Source organism: Palaemon carinicauda, chromosome 1 (genome assembly GCF_036898095.1).
Source record: "Palaemon carinicauda isolate YSFRI2023 chromosome 1, ASM3689809v2, whole genome shotgun sequence".
Classification (NCBI taxonomy): Eukaryota; Metazoa; Arthropoda; class Malacostraca; order Decapoda; family Palaemonidae; genus Palaemon; species Palaemon carinicauda.
In genome coordinates this window covers 203,780,549-203,805,262 of record NC_090725.1, presented here as the reverse complement: position 1 = coordinate 203,805,262, position 24,714 = coordinate 203,780,549, and the positions used below count along the sequence as shown (strand labels likewise).

The 24,714-nt window shown below is 41.1% G+C and overlaps 1 protein-coding gene across 1 annotated transcript in view; it reads right to left on the bottom strand.

Annotated features, from left to right (window-relative positions):
• LOC137637846 (tol-Pal system protein TolA-like) overlaps positions 1-12,120 on the bottom strand; it is a 32,400-nt gene extending 20,280 nt beyond the window's left edge. The window contains exons 1-5 of the mRNA XM_068369959.1: positions 12,061-12,120; positions 10,664-10,741; positions 9,616-9,753; positions 9,261-9,389; positions 7,571-7,694 (exon numbers count right to left, since the gene is read on the bottom strand). Of these exons, the coding sequence (XP_068226060.1) occupies positions 7,571-7,694; positions 9,261-9,389; positions 9,616-9,753; positions 10,664-10,741; positions 12,061-12,120 (529 nt within the window). The remainder of the gene's footprint in view (positions 1-7,570; positions 7,695-9,260; positions 9,390-9,615; positions 9,754-10,663; positions 10,742-12,060) is intronic.
• Between the last annotated feature and the right edge of the window lie 12,594 nt (positions 12,121-24,714).

The following is a 24,714-nucleotide window of genomic DNA, read 5'->3' as shown; positions in this document are numbered from 1 at the left end:
CTCCCTAAAAATGATATACTGTACATGTTAAATAGGGCGCCCTGATCTAGAGAGGCGAACTGTAGGCGGGTCATCTGGCAGAAGATAAGCAGGTTTTAGACGATCAATGGAGACCCAGTCTTCTTTGCCCCGAATGTTTAGGAGGAATGCTTTCGGACTGCGTCGGATCACAAGGAAAGGGCCCGTGTAAGGGGGCGTTAGTGGTGGCTTGCTGGTGTCGTTGCGCAGGAAGACGTGCGTTGCAGAGTGCAAGTCCGTTGGTATGTGATGCTTCGCTGGGGGCTTGAAAGTCTGGCGGCACGGAGTAAATTTTCCCACGACGTGACGTATGCGCTGGAGATCGTCGGAGGAGGTTGTAGAAGGGAAAAATTCGGCAGGGACGACCAACGGGTCGTCATACACCATTTCAGCTGCCAAGACGTCGAGGGCGTCTTTAGGAGTGGTCCTTAGTCCCAGGAGGACCCAGGGAAGCTGAGTAAACCAGTTACAATCCTTGCAGCGGGACATCAAAGCTGCTTTGAGGGTGCGATGAAAACGTTCAACCATTCCATTGGCAGCGGGGTTGTAGGCCGTTGTCTGATGTAGGGTGATGCCCAGGAGATTCGCTAATGATGTCCACAATTGAGAGGTGAAAGTGGTTCCCCTGTCAGAAGTAATATGCTCAGGGATACCGAATCTTGAAAACCATCCAGAGAGTAAGGCAGATGTACATGAGGCGGACGTTGCAGTTTCCATGGGAATGGCTTCAGGCCAACGAGTGGAGCGGTCGATGACGGTAAACAGGTAACGATGTCCTTGTGATGTGGGTAGGGGGCCAACAACGTCGACGTGAATGTGTGCGAAACGACACTGAGGTTGAGGAAAGGTGCCCACTCCTGAATCCGTGTGTCGATGTACTTTGGAAGTTTGGCAAGAAGTACAGGCGCGGACCCAATCCTTAGCATCCTTAGAAATGCCGTGCCAAATGAACTTTGCCTTCAGCAGCTGTGCAGTAGAACGGCACAAGGGATGTGAAAGGCCGTGAATGAAATCAAACACCTGTCGGCGCATGGGAGCAGGAATCCAAGGTCGCGGTCTACCAGTAGTGACGTCACAGAGGAGGGTGGTGATGGAGTCTTCGAGGGGAAAGTCTTCCCACCGGAGGGACGTGCAGGATGTCCTACAAGCTTGATACTCTGGATCCTGTCGTTGGGCTTCAGCCAGGGCGTTGTAATCCAATCCCAGTTGAACGGCAGCCAACGTGTTTCTTGACAGGGCATCGGTAACGGGATTCATTTTCCCAGGGACGTATTGGAGGGTGCAATTGTATTCAGCCACGGCGGAGAGATGTCGGTGTTGACGGGCGGACCAGGCGTCAGACTGTCGTGTGAAGGTGTGCACCATAGGCATGTGGTCTGTGCGAATGACGAAGGCCGTACCTTCTAAGAAATGGCAAAAGTGACGGACAGCCAAGTGCACCGCCAGCAATTCTCGATCGAAGGTAGAATAACCCGATTCTGCCTTGGACAGTTTTCTGTTGAAGAAGGCCAATGGGCGGGGCGAGCCTTTGACCACCTGCTCGAGTACTGCACCAATAGCGACGTCGCTGGCATCGGTGGAGAGAAGGAGAGGGGCATGTGGGATAGGAAAAGTGAGAGCCGCAGCAGTTGATAGGGCCTTCTTTGCATTGCAGAAGGCTGCTTCTTGAAGGGAACCCTACTTCAGGTCCTTTGGCTTGCCCTTGAGGGAGGCGTAGAGGGGAGCAAGAGTGGCGGCAATGGCTGGCAGAAAACGGTGATAATAGTTGATCATGCCCAAGAATTCCTGCAGAGCTTTGACGGTCAAGGGCGCGGGGAAGTTCTGAACGGCTGCTACCTTCTCAGGGAGGGGATGGACTCCTTCAGGAGTGATATGGTTCCCTAAGAACGACACTTCACTGGCGCCAAAGGTACACTTGTCGTACCGGACTACAAGGCCGTTTTGTTGCAGGCGGTCGAGCATGATGCGCAGTTGACGGAGGTGTTCCTCTTTTGAGGAGGAGAACACAAGTATGTCGTCCACATAACATGCACAGAAAGGGAGGTCCCCTAAGATGCCATCCATGAGACGTTGAAACGTTGCCCCAGCATTACGAAGGCCAAAACAGGAGTAATTGAAGGTGTATGTACCAAACGGAGTGGTGATGGCGGTCTTGGGGATGTCTTCTGGGTTCATAGGCACCTGATAATACCCCTTCAGGAGGTCGAGCGTAGAGAAAACCTTCGCTTTGTGCAGGTAGGAGGTCACGTCGGCAATGTTTGGGAGGGGGTAGTGATCCGGTTCTGTTTGCATGTTCAGGCGCCTGTAATCCCCGCACGGACGGAGGGAGCCGTCTTTCTTCAGAACGATGTGTAAGGGTGACGACCATGGGCTGGAGGCCTTTTGGCAAAGGCCCATTTTCTCCATTTGGGCGAACGTCTGTTTGGCGGCTGCCAATCGTTCCGGTGCCAGACGTCTGAATTTTGCGAAGACTGGGGGTCCCGTCGTCTTGATATGGTGATAAATACCGTGCTTGGCAGGAACCGTGGGCGTTTAGCGAAGTTCTGGACGGAAAACTTCCGGGTACGACGTGAGGAGGTGGGCGTAGGCATCCGTGGGTGCACTGATGTGGAGAGCGAGGTTAGAGAGTTGAAGAGGTGTCGACAAGTACGAGTCTGCGTTGACCAATCGTCGGTGGGCGACATCGACCAGAAGGTGGAAATGAGAGAGGAAATCCGCACCGAGGATTGGCATTGTGACGTCAGCAACGACAAACTTCCAATTGAATTTACCGTTTCCGAACGATAATGTAAGGTTCTCGTAACCGTAGGTGGGTATCGCAGATCTGTTGGCAGCTACCAAGCGGACGTCAGCAGATGTAGACAGACTACGTCGTGCCTTGAAGAGTTTCCTTGGCAAAAGAGAACGACAAGCACCCGTGTCTACCAAAAATCACACGCCCATTCCTGCATCCTGTCAAACGAAAAGATTAGAAACACGGGAGGCCACCGCCACAAGCGATGGCCTACTTACACGTTTTTTGGCCACTGACAATCCTTGGCACATTTCTTCGCGGTTGCCCCGAATCTGAAGTGGTAGTAGCAAAACTGCGGCAGATGGGAGGTAGTAAGTGGCTGTAGAAGTCGTTTGTTGGGGCGCGAGCGATTGGTGGGTGGTGGGCGGCTTTGTCGCCGCTTCGGCACATCACGGGGTAGGCGTGTATGTACTATGGCATTCATGTCAGCTTCGGTTGACGTTGAATAGGCATCCTCGTTGTCAGGGGTGGAGGCGTTGATGGAGGTCTTGAAGTGGCTGTCCATAAGGGCGTCGGCTTTGGTCATCAAGTCCTTTATGGGTAAACTATCGACATCAGGTATGGCAGCGCGTACAGGTTCGGGTAAACGGCGTATCCAAAGGGCGATACTGGTCATTTCCCTGAGGGCAAGCGAAGCCCTTTGGTCCCCTAACGGTTGTTGCGAGAGCTGAAAAAGCTTTGCTATACGGGCGGCTGGCGACGGCGAGTACTGCTGCAGAAGGTATGTTTTGAGGGCGTCATACGCTATTGGGGTGTCTCCTTGTTCACAAAGCCAGTCGGATATTTCTGGGAAGATGTCCTCGGGTATCTCCGCGAGAACATAATCTGCTTTGGTGGTTGAGCGAGTCACGCCCCTGATACGAAACTGGACTTCTGCGCGCTGAAACCAAGCAAATGCCTCTCCGCTGGCAAACAATGAAAGTTTGAATGGAGCGGCCGCAGCACCAACTGCCGTAGAGTCCGCCATAGTACCAACGATGAAGGGGCGAGGGGGTGGGGGTGGAAGGCGGTGGGAGCGAGTTGACTTCCGGGGTCACCAATGTGACGGGCCGAGAGAGGGTTGTGAACTCAAAGGCAGTATGCAATCAACTGAGTTGTTTATTAAGGAACACTCTCCTTTATATACAAAACCTCAAGGCAACAGGACATAACCTGTTCGAGAGACAGACAATGTTACAGAGCAAAACGGAGACATGATCATTCAGGTTCTTTTTAGTGCGAGCGAAGAGCGCAGATACAAGCATAATATATACAAAATAATTATGTACAATTGTGTGACACACGGTTGGTACAATACATATGATCAGCATGAAACTTCCCTATCCACCCAAACTGGGACCAAGGAGGACCAGGCAATGCCTGCCGAAGTAGAGCTCCATGCTTCTTAGATCACAGGGATGGTGAGATTGCAGATACTACAAGAAAGTATCGATCTAAAGCGGGTCTCGAACCCTAGTCCAGCTTATCGTCAGGCATGGTCGTTTCCAATAGGCTACAGCAACTCAATTTAATGACGTCAACAAAATCTATTCTGAAAGATTGATAACTACTGACGTAAAAGGCCCTATAATTATATCATTATATAATTACATGATAATATAATCATAAGATTATATTATATAATCATATAATCATATGATTATATTATATAATTATATAATTATGTAATCATATAATTACATAATTATATAATTATATATAATCATATGATTATATGATTATATAATTACATAATTATATAATTATATAATTTAATCATATGATTATATAATTACATAATCATATAATTATATAATTTTGTAATTATATGATTATATGATTATGTAATTATATAATTATATGATTACATAATTACATAATCATATAATTAAAAAATTATATAATTATATGATTATATAATCATATAAAGTAATGACTAAAGTTCGTATGTTATACTTGCGGCTATGAAGGATATCTCGGGGTGGGGGGGGGGGGGAATTTAGTTACAAGATCATCTCTCATTTATCCTCTGGTACATTGAACCGAAACTAATTTTGACCAGCGAACATCTCTGATACAGAGAAAATAGAGAAAGCTCGTTTGGTAAAAGAAAAGAAAAAAAAAACTCCATCGAATGGTATGAATAGCTTTCTATACAGCAACGAGGAGGAAAAAAACTCTGACCTCATTAACCTGATTAACATTTCTGATAAGAATTGATTAAAAATAACACAATTAGAAACTAAGGAGAGACGAATTTTTTCCTTATAAAACTAATTCAATTCTGTAAATGTCAGTAATTTGGAATGAGAAATTGATTACACATGTAGGTCATTGATTAACAGATTAAAAGAGAAGACCTGTCCATATTAACCTAAATACACGATCTCTAATAAAAACAAATGAATCTCTATATCTAGTAATGGTATGACAGTGACACTACCACTTAGCCACGAAGTGTTAGTGGCTAAGTGGTAGTGTCACTGTCATACAAGTATCCTGGACAAGTGTTCGAATCCCGGCCGGTCAGATGCTTTAGTCTTTGAGTAATTTCGCCTAGTCTAGTAATGGTTAAATCAATCATCTATTTTCGAAATATGTATTAATTTATTCAAAAGGGAATAGATAAATAAAATAAAAACGATGATTTTACCTCTGTAAGACAGCATGGTGTTATCCCTGTAGTAACTTTTCCGACACCTCTTGCTTAAAACTCTTAAAAGATCCTAAGGATAGATAGATCATGCTGGGTTCCCCAAGGCACTAGAAGAGTTGGAAGACCCAGGCCTACGTGGCTGAGGATTATGAAGCTCGATGTAGATGATGATGATTTAAGCTCAAGATAGAGACGACTGGTGAAACATAACCAAGGCCCTTTGCGTTAATAGGCCTAGGAGGAGATGATAATGATGATGATGAAGACAGCATAGATATATAAGCTCCATCCGATTAGAGCCGTTAATTAGGTGAAAATATATCTTACTTAACAGGATATAGAAGGTAGTTTTAATTAAAGGCATACCGCTCAAATCTCACCTTTATTAGAACAATACTTATTGCTTGCTTATAAGGATTGTATATTATATCATTGGCGTATATATTATTATTATTATTATTATTATTATTATTACTTACTAAGCTACAACACTAGTTGGAAGAGCAACATGCTATAAACCTAGGGGTATAACAAGGAAAATAGCCCAGTGAGGAAAGGAGACATGGAAAAATTAAATATCTTAACAAAAGTAACAATATTAAAATAAATATTTCCAATATAACCTAAATAAACTTTAGCAATAAAAGAGAAAGAAAAGTATGATACAATAGTGTGACCGAGTGTACCCTCAGGCAAGGGTGTATATATTTATATATTTATATATATACATATATATATATATATATATATATATATATATATATATATATATATATATATATATATATATATATATATATTTATGTGATAAATTTTGGACATTTAGACAAGTTTTTTTCATATTCAAATAAGCCATATATTCTTAATACATTAAAGTCTAGAATCTCTTATCGACCTCGGGATCAGAGCCCCAGGAGAAATTACTCAAAGACAATAGCATCTGACCAGCCGGGTTTCAAACCCTGGTCCAGGATACTTATATGACAGTGACACTACCACTTATCCACGAAGTGGTAGTGGCTAAGTGGTAGTGTCACTGTCACACAATTATCCTCGACCAGGGTTCGAAACCCGGCAGATCAGATGCTATAGTCTTTGAGTGATTTCGCCTGGGGCTCTGATCCCGAGGTAGGTAAGAAAACCCAGACTTTAATGTATTAAAAATATATGGCTTATTTGAATATATATATATATATATATATATATATATATATATATATATATATATATATATATGTATAAACACACATGTACAGTATACACAAAAAATGACTTTTAATATCGGATTCTCTCTGTTGGAGCCAACATGGAAAATTACCCCAGTGAAGAAAGTAAACAAGGGAATAAACAAACTATAAGAGAACTAATGAACAATTGAAATTAAATATTCTAAGAACAGGAACAACATTAAATTCGATCTTTCATATAAAAACTATTAAAACTTCAAAAAACAAGAGGAAGAGAAATAACATAAAACAGCGTGCAAATTCATGTTTATAAATAATCAGGTACTTCCAAGATGAAAAGACATGGTTTTTAATAGTTTTTAATTTTTTTTATGAAGCTTCATGGAAAAACGAATGTGTACTCACACATTGGACCCCTCTCTGATTATGGCTCATTTCTCATTTAGCTTCACATACACATTTTCCTCAATTCTCATACATCTGGTAACACTAAGATAACCGAAAATTCTTCTTCACTCAAGAAGGTAAACTTGACGAAGAAACAGGTAACAAAGCATGCTAGACCAAGTCAGAATTTTCGACTCTGCTGCTCTTATTACTGCTGCTGCTGAGGAGGAGTCAGACTTGTTCTTTCTACATTTGTCCACCTGATGAAGAAACAGTACAAGTGAATCTTCACAGGTAACAAAGCATGCTAGGCCAAGTCTGACTTCTTCCCTCTGCAGCTTTCATCGCTGCTGCGGCCGCTGCTGCTGCTGCTACTGCTCTTCATCCTTTTCCTCCTACTACTATTGTTGCTCGTTCTCCTATGCTGCTGCTACTGAGGAGAAGTCAGACTTGTTCTTTCTACATTTTTCCAAGTAATGAAGAAACAGTAAAAGTGAATCTTTATCAGGTAGTAAAGCATGCAAGACCAAGTAAGACTTCTTTCCTCACCTGCTTTTGTCGGTGTTGTTGTTGCTGCTCCTCGTCCTTTTCCTCCTACAAATGTTGCTGCTCGTCCTCTTTCTGCTGCTGCTGCTGAGGAGAAGTCAGACTTGTTCTTTCTATATCTGTCCACCTTATGAAGAAACAGTACAAGTGAATATTTATCAGGTAACAAAGCATGCTAGACCAAGTCAGAATTCTTTCCTCTGCTGCTTTTGTTACTGCTGCTGCTGCTGCTGCTGCTGCTGAGGATAAGTCAGACTTGTTCTTTCTACATTTGTCCACCTGATGAAGAAACAGTACAAGTGAATATTTATCAGGTAACAAAGCATGCTAGACCAAGTCAGACTCCTTTCCTCTCCTGCTTTTGTCGCTGCTGCAGTTCCTCGTCATTTTCCTCCTACTAATGTTGCTGCTGCTGAGAAGTCAGGCTTATTCTTTCTACATTTGTCCACATGATGGAGAAAAAGTAAAAGTGAATCTTTATCAGGTAACAAAGCATGCTAGACCAAGTCAGACTTCTTCCCGCTGCAGCTTTTATCTTTGCTGCGGCTGCTGCTGCTGCTGCTACTGCTCCTCATCCTTTTCCTCCTACTACTGTTGCTGCTCGTTCTCCTTCTGCTGCTGCTGCTGCTGAGGATAAGTCAGACTTGTTCTTTCTACATTTGTCCACCTGATGAAGAAACAGTACAGGTGAATCTTTATCAGGTAACAAAGCATGCTAGACCAAGTCAGAATTCTTTCCTCTGCTGCTTTTGTTACTGCTGCTGCTGCTGCTGCTGCTGAGGATAAGTCAGACTTGTTCTTTCTACATTTGTCCACCTGATGAAGAAACAGTACAAGTGAATCTTCATCAGGTAACAAAGCATGCTAGACCAAGTCAGAATTCTTTCCTCTGCTGCTTTTGTTACTGCTGCTGCTGCTGCTGCTGCTGCTGCTGAGGATAAGTCAGACTTGTTCTTTCTACATTTGTCCACCTGATGAAGAAACAGTACAAGTGAATCTTTATCAGGTAACAAAGCATGCTAGACCAAGTCAGAATTCTTTCCTCTGCTGCTTTTGTTACTGCTGCTGCTGCTGTTGCTGCTGAGGATAAGTCAGACTTGTTCTTTCTACATTTGTCCACCTGATGAAGAAACAGTACAAGTGAATCTTTATCAGGTAACAAAGCATTCTAGACCAAGTCAGAATTCTTTCCTCTGCTGCTTTTGTTACTGCTGCTGCTGCTGCTGCTGAGGATAAGTCAGACTTGTTCTTTCTACATTAGTCCACCTGATGAAGAAACCGTACAAGTGAATCTTCATCAGGTAATAAAGCATTCTAGACCAAGTCAGACTTCTTTCCTCTGCTGCTTTTGTTACTGCTGCTGCTGCTGCTGCTGAGGATAAGTCAGACTTGTTCTTTCTACATTTGTCCACCTGATGAAGAAACAGTACAAGTGAATCTCTATCAGGTAACAAAGAATGTTAGACCAAGTCAGACTTCTTCCCTCTGCTGATTTTGATACTGCTCCTTCTGCTGCTGCTGCTGGTGCTAAGGAGGAAGAGAAGTCTGACTTGTTCTTTCTACATTTGTCCACGTGATGAAGAAACAGTAAAAGTGAATCTTAATCAGGTAGTAAAGCATACAAGTGAATCTTTATCAGCTAACAAAGGAAGCTAGACCAAGTAAAACTTCTTCCGTCTGCTGGTTTTGTTACTGCTGCTGCTGCTGCTGCTCCTCCTCCTCCTCCTCGTCCTCTACCTCCTACTGCTGTTGCTGCTTGTTCTTCTTCTGTCGCTGATGCTGCTGAGGAGAAGTCAGACTTGTTCTTTCTACATTTTTTCACCTGATGAAGAAACAGTACAAGTGAATCTTTGTCAGGTAACAAAGAATGTTAGACCAAGTCAGACTTCTTCCCTCTGCTGCTTTTGATACTGCTCTTTCTGCTGCTGCTGCTGAGGAGAAGTCAGACTTATTCTTTCTACATTTGTCCACCTGATGAAGAAACAGTACAAGTAAATCTTTATCAGGTAACAAAACATGCTAGACCAAGTCAGACTTCTTCCATCTACTGCTTTTATCGCTGCTGCTGCTGCTGCTGCTGCTGCTGCTCCTCGTCCTCTACCTCCTACTAATGTTGCTGCTTGTTCTTCTTCTGCCGCTGTTCCTGCTGAGGAGAAGTCAGACTTGTTCTTTCTACATTTTTCCACCTGATGAAGAAACAGTACAAGTGAATCTTTATTAGGTAACAAAGAATGTTAGACCAAGTCAGACTTCTTCCCTCTTCTGCTTTTGTCGCTGCTGCTGCTGCTGCTGCTGCTGCTGCTACTCCTTGTTATTTTCCTCCTACTACTGTTGCTATTCGTCCTCTTTCTGCTGCTGCTGCTGAGGAGAAGTCAGACTTGTTCTTTCTACAATTGTACACTTGATGAAGAAACAGCACATGTGAATCCTTATCAGGTAACAAAGCATGCTAGACCAAGTCAGACTTCTTTCCTTTGCTGCTGCTGCTCCTCGTCCTTTCCCTCCTACTACTGCTATTGCTCGTCCTCCTTCTGCTGCTACTGCTGAGGAGAAGTAAGACTTGTTCTTTCTATATTTGTCCACTTGATGAAGAAACAGTACAAGTGAATCTTTATGAGGTAACAAAGATTGCTAGACCAAGTCAGACTTCTTCCATCTGCAGCTTTTATCGCTGCTGCGGCCGCTGCTGCTCCTTATTATTTTCCTGCGACTACTGTTGCTATTCGTCCTCTTTCTGCTGCTGCTGCTGCTGAGGAGAAGTCAGACTTGTTCTTTCTACAATTGTCCACTTGATGAAGAAACTTTACAGGTGAATCCTTATCAGATAACAAAGCATGCTAGACCAAGTCAGACTTGTTTCCTCCACTGCTGCTGCTCCTCGTCCTTTCCCTCCTAATACTGTTGTTGCTCGTCCTCCTTCTTCTGCTCCTGCTGAGGAGAAGTCACACTTGTTTTTTCTATATTTGTCCACTTGATGAAGAAACAGTACAAGTTAATCTTTGTCAGGTAACAAAGTATGAGAGGCCAAGTCAGATTTCTTTCTTATGCTGCCTTTGTCGCTGCTGCTGCAGCTGCTCCTCGTCCTCTACCTCCTACTAATGTTGCTGCTTGTTCTTCTTCTGCCGCTGTTCCTGCTGAGGAGAAGTCAGACTTGTTCTTTCTACATTTTTCCACCTGATGAAGAAACAGTAGAAGTAAATCTTTATCAGGTAACAAAGAATGTTAGACCAAGTCAGACTTCTTCCCTCTTCTGCTTTTGTCGCTGCTGCTGCTGCTGCTGCTACTCCTTGTTATTTTCCTCCTACTACTGTTGCTATTCGTCCTCTTTCTGCTGCTGCTGCTGAGGAGAAGTCAGACTTGTTCTTTCTACATTTTTCCACCTGATGAAGAAACAGTACAAGTGAATCTTTATCAGGTAACAAAGAATGTTAGACCAAGTCAGACTTTTTCCCTCTTCTGCTTTTGTCGCTGCTGCTGCTGCTGCTGCTACTCCTTGTTATTTTCCTCCTACTACTGTTGCTATTCGTCCTCTTTCTGCTGCTACTGCTGAGGAGAAGTAAGACTTGTTCTTTCTATATTTGTCCACTTGATGAAGAAACAGTACAAGTGAATCTTTATGAGGTAACAAAGATTGCTAGACCAAGTCAGACTTCTTCCATCTGCAGCTTTTATCGCTGCTGCGGCCGCTGCTGCTCCTTATTATTTTCCTGCGACTACTGTTGCTAATCGTCCTCTTTCTGCTGCTGCTGCTGAGGAGAAGTCAGACTTGTTCTTTCTACAATTGTCCACTTGATGAAGAAACTTTACAGGTGAATCCTTATCAGATAACAAAGCATGCTAGACCAAGTCAGACTTGTTTCCTCCACTGCTGCTGCTCCTCGTCCTTTCCCTCCTAATACTGTTGTTGCTCGTCCTCCTTCTTCTGCTCCTGCTGAGGAGAAGTCACACTTGTTCTTTCTATATTTGTCCACTTGATGAAAAAACAGTACAAGTTAATCTTTGTCAGGTAACAAAGTATGAGAGGCCAAGTCAGATTTCTTTCTTATGCTGCCTTTGTCGCTGCTGCTGCTGCTGCTCCTCATCCTTTTCCTCCTACTACTGTTGCTGCTTGTCCTCCTTCTGCTGATGTTGCTGAGAAGTCAGACTTGTTCTTTCTACATTTGTCCACTTGATGAAGAAACAGTAGAAGTAAATCTTTATCAGGTAACAGAGCATGCTAGACCAAGTCAGACTTCTTTCCTTTGCTGCTTTTGTCGGCGTTGTTGCTGCTGCCCCTCGTCCTTTTCCTCCTACTGATGTTGCTGTTTGTCCTCCTTCTGCTGCTGCTGCTGAGGAGAAATCAGACTTGTTCTTTCCATATTTGTCCACCTTCGGAAGAAACAGTACAAGTAAATCTTCATCACGTAACAAAGCATGCTAGACCAAGTCAGACTCCTTTCCTCACCTGCTTTTGTCGCTGCTGCTGCTGCTACTCCTCGTCATTTTCCTCTTACTAATGTTGCTGCTCGTCCTCCTTCTGCTGCTGCTGTTGAAGAGAAGTCAGACTTGTTCATTCTACATTTTTCCACCTGGTGAAAAATCAGTACAAATGAATCCTTATCAGGTAACAAAACATGCTAGAACAAGTCAGACTTCTTTCCTCTGCTGATTTTGTCGGCGTTGTTGCTGCTGCTCCTCGTCATTTTCCTTTTACTAATGTTGCTGCTGGTCCTACTTCTGCTGCTGCTGCTGCTAGGGAGAAGTCAAAATTGTACTTTCTACATTTGTCCACCTGATGAAGAAACAGTATAAGGGAATTTTTATCAGGTAACAAAGCATGTTAGACCAAGTCAGAATTCTTCCCTCTGCAGCTTTTATCACTGCTTGCTGCCGCTGCTGCAGCTAATGCTGCTCCTCATTCTTTTCCTCCTGCTACTGTTGCTGCTCGTTCTCCTGCTGCTGCTGCTGCTGAGGGGAAGTAAGACTTTTTTTTCTACATTTGTCCACCTGATGAAGAAACAGTACAAATGAATCTTTATCAGGTAACAAAGCATGCTAGACCAAGTCAGACTTCTTCCTTCTGCAGCTTTATCGCTGTTGCTGCCGCTGCTGCTGCTACTGTTCCTCACCTTTTATACATAGTTTAATTAAATCTATTAAATAGATTATAAATTTGAATTCAATGGGAGATTTTATGCACAAACATTTGGTATGGCTATGAGAAACCCTTTATCCCCAGTATTCAGTAATCTATATATGGAATTTTTTGAAAGTAGAATCTTAAATAATATCATACCTAATAATGTAAAATGGTTTGCTATATTGACCACATAATATGTGTGTGGTCAGGAAATGTAAATCCAAATAAATTTTTTCTTAGATTGAATAGCTTGGTACCATCAATAAATTTCACTACGGAACTGGAGAATAATTGTACCCTAACTTTTTTGGACTGTTGCATACACAGATGTAACAATAGACTCAAGTTTAGTGTATACAGAGAGCCAACGAATATCTCAGCATATGTCCATTACTACTCAAATCAAGGCAACAAAGTTAAGAAATCTGTATTTACTTTTATGTTTTTAAGGGCATTTCGAATCTGCAGCCCTGAATATATTGATGATGAAATGAATGAGATTAGAGCAATAGGTAAAACACTGATGTACCCTGAAATTGTGTTATATGATGCACTAAGAACAGCAAAAAAGACCTTTTTCGGTATTGATAACAGGAAAAACTACAACACATTTACTTGTATTGCCTTATAGTAATTCTTTTAAAGAAAATCCCAACTGCTGAAACATTTCAATATAAATGTAGCATTTAAGAGTAACAATACAATGAAAACAGCCTTAATAAAGAAATCTCCTGACATTACCAAAGGATGTGTATATCGTATTCCATGCAATGCTTGTGAAAAATTCTTTATTGTGACTTTATCACTAAGGCCTGGCATAAAAAAGAGTAGCTCACTCAGATAACTTATTCGAAACGGGGAAACCATTACTGACACTAAACAAATTGCAAATGCTTTTAATCTTCATTTCTCTACAATAAGCGTTACTCTAAGGGATGCTTTACCTCAAAATATTAACTTTGATTTTCATACCTATTTGCCTTCCTCAAATCAGCAGTCCATTTTTTTCACACCTTCATCTCCATTTGAAGTGATAAACATTATAAAAAACTGAGAAACAAAAGAGCAAATATTCATTCTCCTCCTAAAAGATTATATAAAAACAATGCTAACCCACTTGCCTTTCCTATATCTATGCTATTCAACCGTTGTTTAGATGCTGGTATTTATCCTGACATTTTGAAAATTGCGTGTGTGACTGTGTTACACAAATCTGGTGACATATCAGATGTTAATAACTGTAGACCAATTAGCTGCCTTCCTTTGTTGAATAAAATATTTGAAAAACTATTGTATAGTTGTAACATCTTCTCTACGTGCCAATATGGGTTCTTACGAGGTGTAAGTGCTAGTGATGCCATTCATGGCCTTCTTGAAAATATCTATAATGCAATGAATAAAAATGAATACCTTGGTGCAGTTTTTTTTTTTTTTTTTTTTTTTTCTTTTTTTTTTTTGATGTCAGCAAAGCCTTTGATACTGTGTCTTATGATATACTACTTCAAAAGCTGGAACATTATGGTATACGAGGCAATGCACTACTCTTACTCCAATCCTACCTAACAAATCGAAAACAATTTGTCACCCTCGATGGTCATCTTTCAGAGATTATGGATGTCAAAATAGGTGTTCCTCAGGGATCAGTCTTAGGACCGTTATTTTTCCACATCTATATCAATGATATACCTCGCTCAGTTGGCAGATTAAACTCCATACTTTTTGCCGATGACACCACGCTCCATCTTTGTCATAAAAACATTTATTCTCTTTGTAATTCTTTACCAGCTAACTTAAGTAATGTTAAAAATTGGTTACTATCGAATAAATTGACCCTAAATGAGAGAAAAACATATTTCATAATCTTTTCTTTGCGCAAAGTTCCCGGTAACATAAGAGTTGCAATAGGAAATCACACTCTTGACCAGAAGTCCAGCGGGAAATTTTTAGGAGTAATGTTTGTCAATAAATTAACCTTCGGTAAGCATGTGGATATGATAGTCAATAAAATTTCTAAAGTTACCGGTATCATACATAGGTTAAAGGATTATTTCCCGCTATATATCTTAAAACAACTATACCACTCTTTAATATCTCATCATCTAAACTACTGCATTACAGAGTGGGGGAGTTGCAGGAGAAACGTCCTGCAACCGCTAATCGTTAAAAAAAAAAAAAAAAAAAAAAAAAAAGCTGGTGAGAATAATAACTTCGAGTGATTATTTAGCTCATACATCACCTCTATTCCGGTCTCTCTCGATTCTGAAGTTGGAGGAAACCTACAAACTCTCCTTAATGAATTTGATGTTTCTAACACTTTCGCTGTATAAATATCCATCTATTATACAAAAAATAATTCAGGTACAATCAGCACACCAATATGGAACAAGAGACTCTAACTTAACTCTTCTCTTCATACGTGTAAAGAAATGTGAACAGTTTTATCTCTACCAGGGAGTTAAACAATGGAATACTCTGCCTGCTTATCTAAAGGCATTGCTTAGCTTTCGATCTTGTAAAAAATCATATACTAATGTATTATTATATGTGTACTAAGTTTTATTTTTAGATATTTCTTCGTGCCCTAACCATTAATGCACATTATAATGTTCTTAATTCTTATATTGTTTATTGTTTGTATACATTTGTAATTCTAGTATTTCAACCTTATTAATGTTTAATTTCAAAATTTGCACTGTATATTATTCCACCCTTCTTCATTATATAAATATACATTTTCATTTGTCTTTAGGCTAAGAATCTCATTTATATGTATCTATGTATATATATATATATATACTTATGTATATGTATGTGTTCATTTAGTTTATCTATATCAATATTTACTTTTTATAATTTTTCTTAATTGATGATATTATTTTTGTCGTATTATTGCCCGAAGAGCTCTGCTCCACATGGGCTTGAACTGAATCTTTTTTTATAAATATTTTAATGTAAATATTTTTTGTCCAATAAACATTATTATTATTATTATTATTATTATTATTATTATTATTATTATTATTATTATTATTATTATTATTATTATTATTAAACAGGTAAAGCCCTAGAAAAGAGAATTGAACAACATAAGAAAAGTGTCAGATATGCTCAAGATAATAATGCACTTTTTGCCCACGTTAGAGATTAAAATCACACTATTAATTGATCAGGTGCAAAGAAATTGGTTCATTCAAATAACCTATTGGAAAGAAACATCATAGAGTCCAGTTTCATAAAAGAAACCTTTGAAAACAACTTGAATATTGGACATGGAATGTATAAACTCAACGCCTTTATATGTAAAGAGATTTGTGAGCTATATAAAAAAAACTTTAACCACTTAACGTAGAACTGAATGTATTGTGAAAAATTAACGTCACTGTGAAATTAAATATTTAGACCTAAGCTACCATTCACTGAAGGGTACAATTATTTTATATAGTATGCATAAGTAGATTGGCACTATATAGGGTTATGCTAGATATAAGTATTGATATATACGTAATTATATGTTTATGGTAATAATGTTATATGTGCACAGATATATATATATATATATATATATATATATATATATATATATATATATATATATATATATATATATATATACATACATGTTAATCATGTGTAAAAACATGTATATGTAAGTCTAGGTATGTGTCTGTATATGTATACCAGTATGTGTACACGTATGTATATGTCTATGCATATATTATGCATGTGTGTGTATGAATGTCTGTCTGTTTATACGTATGTATATGTCTTTTTATATATTTATATATAGATGTGTTTATATATACATGTAGTTTTGCTTATGTATTTATATAGATAAGGCTACCGTTATTCATATGAATAAACTGTATTGAAAGTCAAAACAAGAATTTACCGGTCACCAGAAATGACCCTTTTTGGCAGGTGTCTAATGAGGTTTGATCTCCGCCCAGTGAACACCTGATAACAGCCCAGGTAGCTGGTAAGGGAATGTCATTGTTCTATAAGTCTCTATATGTATGTTCGTACGTTTACTTTCCCTATAAAATGTAAAAAACCTCTTTCAATATATCAGTCCTCTGAAGAAGTATCACGAAACTATAGTAAAACTAATCTGTCGTGGCCGCTGTGACGATTTCTGACCCACTGTATAGCGTACTCGTATCAAAACAATTCAACCAATTTAAGGAAAAAAGAACACAGTACGTGGACACGATCCATACAAACTGAGTGAAACTGATAAACGGTATCCGCTTTATGACAGATGTCCTTCCTTTTTTACTAACCTCACAGGAGACAAGGACGACCCTGGTAATTATAGACCTGTTTCTATCCTTCCAGTAATATCGAAAGTAATAGAAAAGATTGTATGCAATCAGTTAATGGAACATCTAGAAAAAAATAATTTGATTTCTAACACTCAGCATGGATTCCGTAAAGGTTTATCAACAGAAACAGCTTTGATGAAATTAACAGATGAAATTTATAAAAATATTGATAGAAAAAAAGTTTCCATATTAATTTTATGCAACCTATCAAAGGCATTTGATAGTGTCAACCATGATGAATTGTGTAAATCTCTTAAGGAACATTACATTGATATGTTCTGGTTTCACGATTACTTGAGGGATAGAAGTCAGGTAGTTAGATTAGGAGACGTAAATTCTTGCATTGAAAAGGTTGATTTTGGAGTCCCACAGGGATCTGTCCTAGGTCCAATTCTATTTTTAGTCTACGTTAATGACATGATTAAATACATAGAAAACTGCCTGCTAATTCAGTATGCTGATGACACACAAGTTCTTTTGGCTGATCAAATAGAAAATTTAGATGGCTTGATTAAAAGGGCTGAACTAATATTGCTCAAAATTAAGAAATATTTGCTAAGAAAAGGGCTATTATTAAATGCCACTAAAACACAGTGCATGTTTGTGGGTAGCTCACAGTATATTAGCAAAATTCCAGATGACATTATAATAAAATGCGATGGTGATGAAGTAAAGATAAGTCAACATGTAAAAAATCTAGGTCTACACATGGACAGGTACATGACATTCAGTACTCACATTGACGAGCTGAGTAGAAAAGTTAGTGGCATTCTAATGTATCTAAGTAGAGTAAAAGATTACTTTGATGATACTACTCGAGCTCTGATAGTGGAAAGTCTGGTCTTGAGTGTAATAAACTACTGTATTAAGATATGGGGGTCAACTAATGATATGCACATGGAAAAAGCTAAAAAAATCCAAAACTTTGCAGGTAGAGTAGCCGTTATTGGGGTGAAAAAAAAACACGATCACATCACCCCAACCCTCCAGCAATTAAAGTGGATGAAATTAAAAGAAAAGTGCATGTACGATGTTTGTGTTTTTGTTCTTGAAAGTTTGAGAAAAGAATATCCCAACTGGCTAAACACATTTCCTACAGTTGGTAATTGTAGGAATGCATTAACCAGACAGAATGAAAATCTATATGTAGACAGCTATCGAACGGATTTAGGTTCACGCTCAATGGCAATAAGGGGCCCAGCTTGCTGGAACAAACTACCTCTGGAAATAAGAAAATGTACAAATGTTAGTTCTGATTTATTCAAAAAGAAACTTAAGCAATATTTTTTAAATTTTACTTGAATGTATATATATCCTAGATTTTTACAATCCAATTATTGTGAATTTTATGTAAATAATTTATATTGTTATGTAACAGAATAACCATTTTATAGTGGAATAAAGGTTTTTGACTTTGACTTTGACTTTGACTCTCTCTCTCCTGTTATAAGTATATAATCTTGTCGAACATATATATTTCATAAGGTAAGGTTTCCATTTCTATAATGATAATTGGAACCAACAATTTTTTTTTTTTTCGAAATTATAATCCCAGGTTATTTGCCAGTTTTATCCTATTGTCGAAATAAGACTGGCAGATGGTGAGTTTGAAATCTTGGAGGTCACAAGGGTAAATTTATCAGGCAAAGATCGGAGGCCATATTTAATCCCAACAATGGTTGATTTTCAGGTATAAAATGGAGTGCTTAAGACTGCATAAGCTATCAAACTTAAACGATTGGAAATTTAACCAACTCGTGGAAACAGTAGCCTACACAGTGTGTACAAGTATTTCACAATGAAGATGAACAGCGGCCCTTTTAGTGATGTAATCAAAGCCTGTATCCGCATGTCTGAAGCCTCTAATGTTACTGAATTAATAGTTCATCGAATAATCACGCAAAAAGAATGTGGAAAACCTCAATTTCAATAAAGAGCAAAGCATCACCCCCGTACTGTGACTGCTCTAGAAGACTTAAATATGCTTAAAGAACAGTGTTAAACTTTTATGCACGAAAGGAAATCCCCACCTTTGAAAAAATACTGGTGGAAGGTGGAGAAAACATTGCATTTAATGGATGCATAGCATCTCTAAGGAAAATCTACATGATATATATATATATATATATATATATATATATATATATATATATATATATATATATATATATTCAAATAAGCCTGGGGCTCTGATCCCGAGGTCGTTAAGAGAATCCAGACATTAATATATCAAAATATATATGGCTTATTTGAATATGAAAAACACGTAAAAATGTGCAAAATTTATCATATATATATATATATATATATATATATATATATATATGTGTGTGTGTGTATATATATATATATATATATATATATATATATATATATATATATATATATATATATATAAAGAGAGAGAGAGAGAGAGAGAGAGAGAGAGAGAGAGAGAGAGAGAGAGAGAGAGAGAGAGAGAGAGAAGATTAAATTGACTTTTCCTTTAAGAAATCCTAATCTTGTAAGCCGAAAGGCCATTGATTGACGGATGTGACCCAAAAACCACAAGCACGGAAAGTGAAAGATAAGTACCTGGCAAGGGCAGAACAATTAAACGGATTTTGAGCGAAGCGAAAAATCTATTTTTGGGTGAGATAGCCATGGCGTCCTGATGGAAGGTTCCTGTTTGGTAGCTTCCTTGGGTATAAGACTACTAAGATATTCCCAGAGAATTTAACCACAGGTTATCACAGAATTCTAACTTCTGGAGCGAGTATCTCAAAGGTTTCCCTTTAAGACATCGTAATACAACAGGGGACACGCATGTCTGGTCGTGCCACATAGCTATCTCCACCCCGAACAGAGTTAACGCTTCGGTGTGTAAGGGCTGAGAATAGCTGGGAGCCGTTCCACAGCTAATCTCACTCGTGGCTACTACTGATACTCGAGACGTAAACAAACGGACGCCATTGCTCTAATGACGTCACGCGCGTCTTTATCCTGGCGCCAGTTGCTGCCCATCACCATGATACAATTGTGTAGGGTGGGAACAAACTGAACGAAGTAGTAGGGAGGGTCCATCAGGACGCCATGGCTATCTCACCCAAAAATAGATTTTTCGCTTCGCTCAAAATCCGTTTTTTGGGCTCAAGCCATGGCGTCCTGATGGAAGAGTACCAGAGAATCAATGTATCGTGGTAGATTTTCCCCCAGAGTTAAGTGCCTAGGCATTGACAAAACAGCAAAGTAATCTTAGGTAAGAACCATAGGAACGAAGTATCCTGCCCCCCATTGGTAGGAAGTTCCCATGGGCTATGCCGACGTCAAAGTGGTATTGAAGGGCTATTCATCTTGACAGAAGAACTTTTAAGAGCTTAGAGATGAAGCAGAATGTTTGATATTTGTATAGGAACATTCTGAAGTAGGCCAGTGGTGGTTGGGCACTGTGTGTAGAGTTCATCTCCTGATTATCAGAAGTAAGTATTCGTGTAGGAACCTTACTGAGACAAGGTGAATATAATTTAGGAATAGACATCTTAAATTCTTCATGACCATAAGAAAGGAGGAATAAATAAAACTATGACAGTATGTATTTCATAGTAAGTAGGAGCTGAAAGAGACGCATAAGTAATAAAATAGAAATTTTATTTGACAATGCAGAAATTAAATAATTTACAGCAAAAGTAAAGTTCATTTACAGTAATAATAATGTACATAGAAATAAAGGCTTGCTCTTGAATCTGAAAGGGAATTTCAGGATTAGTAGGTACTCGTTCTCGAGGAACGCAAGTCTTTAAATAACACATCATGCTCAAGGCATGCGGCACTTGTGTGACACTATGACATTTCACCTGGGATAAGAACAGTTATAAAAGCACTAAGTGTTTTTAGACATCACTATGAATCACTCGAGGGTCAACATAGGCACCCGAAGAGTTAGAGTCCCAAGTAACTCACTGTTCTACGCAGAGTTAGGTGCAGGTTTCATAACACTACCTGCGGCTACCACAAAATGTTTGATTTCGTGCACTTGTTTCGCATAATGTTTAAAGAAAACTCGCGAGGACTTCCAGCCCGTAAAGTTCTTAAGGCTCTCGAAGTCCATGCTCTGAAAGAAGTTCAGAGAAGATGCCACTTTTCTAGGATCATGACCAGCGGGTGTACTGTTCGGATCCGCTCTGCGAATGAAGTAGGTGATTTTCGCTCTTAATTGTTTCAGTGACAGGTCGCTGCCCGATGTTTCTCCTTTGAAGAGTTGGCCTCCACCAAAGTTTGAAGTTCTGCGAAGATAGACCTTGAGACTCTCTACTGGACATAGAGAGACATCCTCCTTCAGGGGGCATATTCTCCAAGGGCCCCATCTTTTGGTGGGTAATTCATTTTTGGCGAGAAACGTCGGATCAGGGGAGAGGGTCACTTCTCCTGAATCAGCAAACAGGATGTGTCCCTCTTCTCTTGATAATGCCACTATTTCGCTGACTCGAGCTCCCGAGGCGAGAGCAAATAAAAATATAACTTTCTGAGTCAGATCCTTGAGGGGGCATGAATCATTGTCCAAGTTGGAGGCGAAATGGAGCACCTTGTCTAGTGACCAGGAGATCGGTTTCGGAGGGGGTGCTGGGCGTAGGCGAGCACATGCTTTCGGCAGTTTGTTAAAGATGTCGTTGGACAGGTCAATTTGGAAAGCATATAGAATTGGTCTAGTCAAAGCCGATTTGCAGGTTGAAATCGTATTGGCTGCTAATCCTTGTCCATGAAGGTGAATGAAGAAGGACATACAGAAATCAATGGTGATTTCTTTAGGATTTTTTGCTTTAACAAAGGAGACCCATTTCCTCCAGGATGATTCATATTGCCGTCTCGTGGATTCGGTCTTGTATTCCTCTAGGAAGTCTAGACTTTTCTTCGAGATCCCAAACCTCTTCTTTGCGGCAAGGGAGAGAAAATCATGAGATGAAGGTCCTTGATTTTCGATGATGAAGCGAAGACAGTCGACTTCTGTACTTGTTGAGAGAGAACTGGGCCCGGGAGAGGGATCAGCTTGGGCTGCAGCTCCAGGACCAGGGGGTACCAGTTGCTCCGGGGCCACTTGGGAGCCACTAGGGCCGCTGTCCCTTTGAAGGTTCTCAGTTTGGAGAGGACTTTCAACAGAAGGTTGGTGGGAGGGAACAGGTATATCTTCGACCATCTGTTCCAGTCCAGTGACATGGCGTCCACCGCTTCTGCTTTGGGGTCCTCGTACGGGGCTACGTACAGAGGAAGTTGATTGTTGTCGCTCGTTGCAAAGAGATCTATCTGAAGTTCTGGGACTTGATGAGAGATGAAGGAGAATGATCTTGCGTCTAGAGACCATTCCGACTCTATCGGGTTTGTCCGAGATAGAGCATCCGCTGTCACGTTGCGGAATCCTTGTAGGTGAACTGCAGACAGGTGCCACTTCTTCTTCTCCGCCAGACGGAAGATTGGGAGAAGCACCTGATTTATCTGGGGCGATCTTGAGCCCTGGCGATTGAGACAACGAACTACCACCGAGTTGTCTAGGGTTAGACGGATGTGGATCGAGGGCGGCGGGGATAGCTTCTTCAGAGTAAGAAGGACCGCCATGGCCTCCAAGATGTTTATGTGGAACGTCTTGAATAGTGGAGACCAGGTCCCTTGAGCTTGTTTCAGGTGGGAGTGACCTCCCCAGCCCTCCAGTGAGGCATCCGTGTGGATGTTGAGTGATGGAGGAGGGTGTTGGAGAGGAATGGACCTTTTTAGGGCCATTGCTTCCGACCACGGCTTTAGGAGGCGTCGAAGTCTGTTTGGAAGCCGTCTCTTGAGGTCTCTTCGAGCGATGGATGCCGATCGTCTCCAGACTCCCGCGGCATCCTTTAGCTGTGCACGAAGCACTGGGTTTGTCACTGAGGCGAATTGTAGAGAGCCTAGAACTCGTTCCTGCTGTCGTCTTGAAATGCGTTTGGATTTCAGTAGTCGCTTGACAGACCCTGCTATTTCCTTCCTTTTCTTCTGGGGGATGGAAAGGCGGTGTGACTGAAGATTCCAGTGGATTCCCAGCCACTGAAACTTCTGAGCCGGAGAGAGGCGAGATTTCTTCTCGTTGATCTTGAATCCCAGGTGTTCTAGGTACTGGGTAACTTCGTCGCAAGACTTTGTACACTCTTCGGGCGATGGAGCCCAGACTAGCCAGTCGTCGAGGTAGGCCATCACCTGGACGTTTCTTAGGCGGAGCTGTTGTACTATGGCATCCGCCAGCTTTGTGAAGATCCGAGGGGCCACATTGAGGCCGAATGGCATGGCCCGGAAGGCGTAGCTTTTTCTTTGGAGTCGAAATCCTAGGTAGGAGGAAGCGTGATGGTTCATTGGAATGTGCCAATAGGCATCCGCCAGGTCTATAGAGACCGTGTAGGAACCTTGAGGCAGAAGGGTCCTTATTTGTTGAAGCGTCAGCATCTTGAATTTGTTGTTCTCTATGAACTTGTTGAGGGGGGATAAGTCCAGAATGACTCTGAGCTTGTCTGAGTCCTTCTTGGGAACGCAAAACAGTCTCCCTTGGAACCTGGTGGACTTTACCTTCCTTATCACCTTCTTGTTCAAGAGGTCTAGAACATATTCTTCCAGAATGGGGGTTGATTGTTGAAAGAACCGCTGGAAGATTGGGGGTGGTTGCACCCAACTCCAGCCTAGACCGTTCTTGATGATGCTGTGTGCCCAAGGATCGAAGGTCCAACGATCCTGGAATTGGCGGAGTCTTCCTCCCACCGGAAGCACTTCATTGCTTCTGGTGTCCCGAGGACTTGTTGCCTCGGCCGCTAGCTCCCTTTCCTCCTCTACCTCTGGAGGGACGACGAGAGGCGTCTCTGCTTGCACCCCTGGACGAGCCTCTACCTCTGGCATGAAAGGTAGTGGATGGCTGCTCAAAGGCAGGGGTGAAGACCGGTGACTGTGACAACACCGGTTGGGGGACCAATTGAAAGGTCTGTTGTGGTTGGGCAACCACTTGGGAGGTAGCGGGTCCCGGAAACTGACGTCGTTGTTGACGTTGCTGGGGTTTCGGCTTCTGAGGTTTCCTCTTAGGCTGAGGTCCATCGTCCTGAGAGGTTTTCCTTTTTCTGGACATGCCCCACTTGTGGAGAAGGTTCCTATTCTCCGTGGCGGCTCTGTCAGTTATTTCCTTGACAAGGTCAGAAGGAAACAGGTGCTTTCCCCAGATGTTGGAGGAAATCAGCCTCCGGGGTTCGTGTTTCACGGTGGCACCGACAAACACGAATTCACGACAGGCTCTACGAGCCTTTATGAAATGGTACAAGTCCTTCATTACCGTGAGTAAGTGGGATTTGGCCAGTACCATGTAGTGATCAGGTACTGCTGTGTCACAGGCCATAACTTCAAGTTGGACTTGATGAGAAAGAGATGCCGCAAGCCTCTCCTTCGTGTCTTGTTCCCGGCGAAGGAGGTGATCATTGAGCTTAGGGAGGTCTTCATTAAACTGACGTCCGGCGACGTCAGGATCGAGCCTACCCACGACGAAAGTATGTTGGACATCTTTCCATTGTCTAGTGTCAGGGGGTGTCACGATGGAGAAGGGTCTGCACTCCTCCAGTGCAGGGCAGGGTTTTCCTTCTTCCGCCGCTTTAAGGCATGCAGCTAAGGCCTTTTCCAAAAATGGAAGAATCGCAGTGTCAGGTGCGACATATGTAGGATGCTTCTTGCTCAAGGCAGGA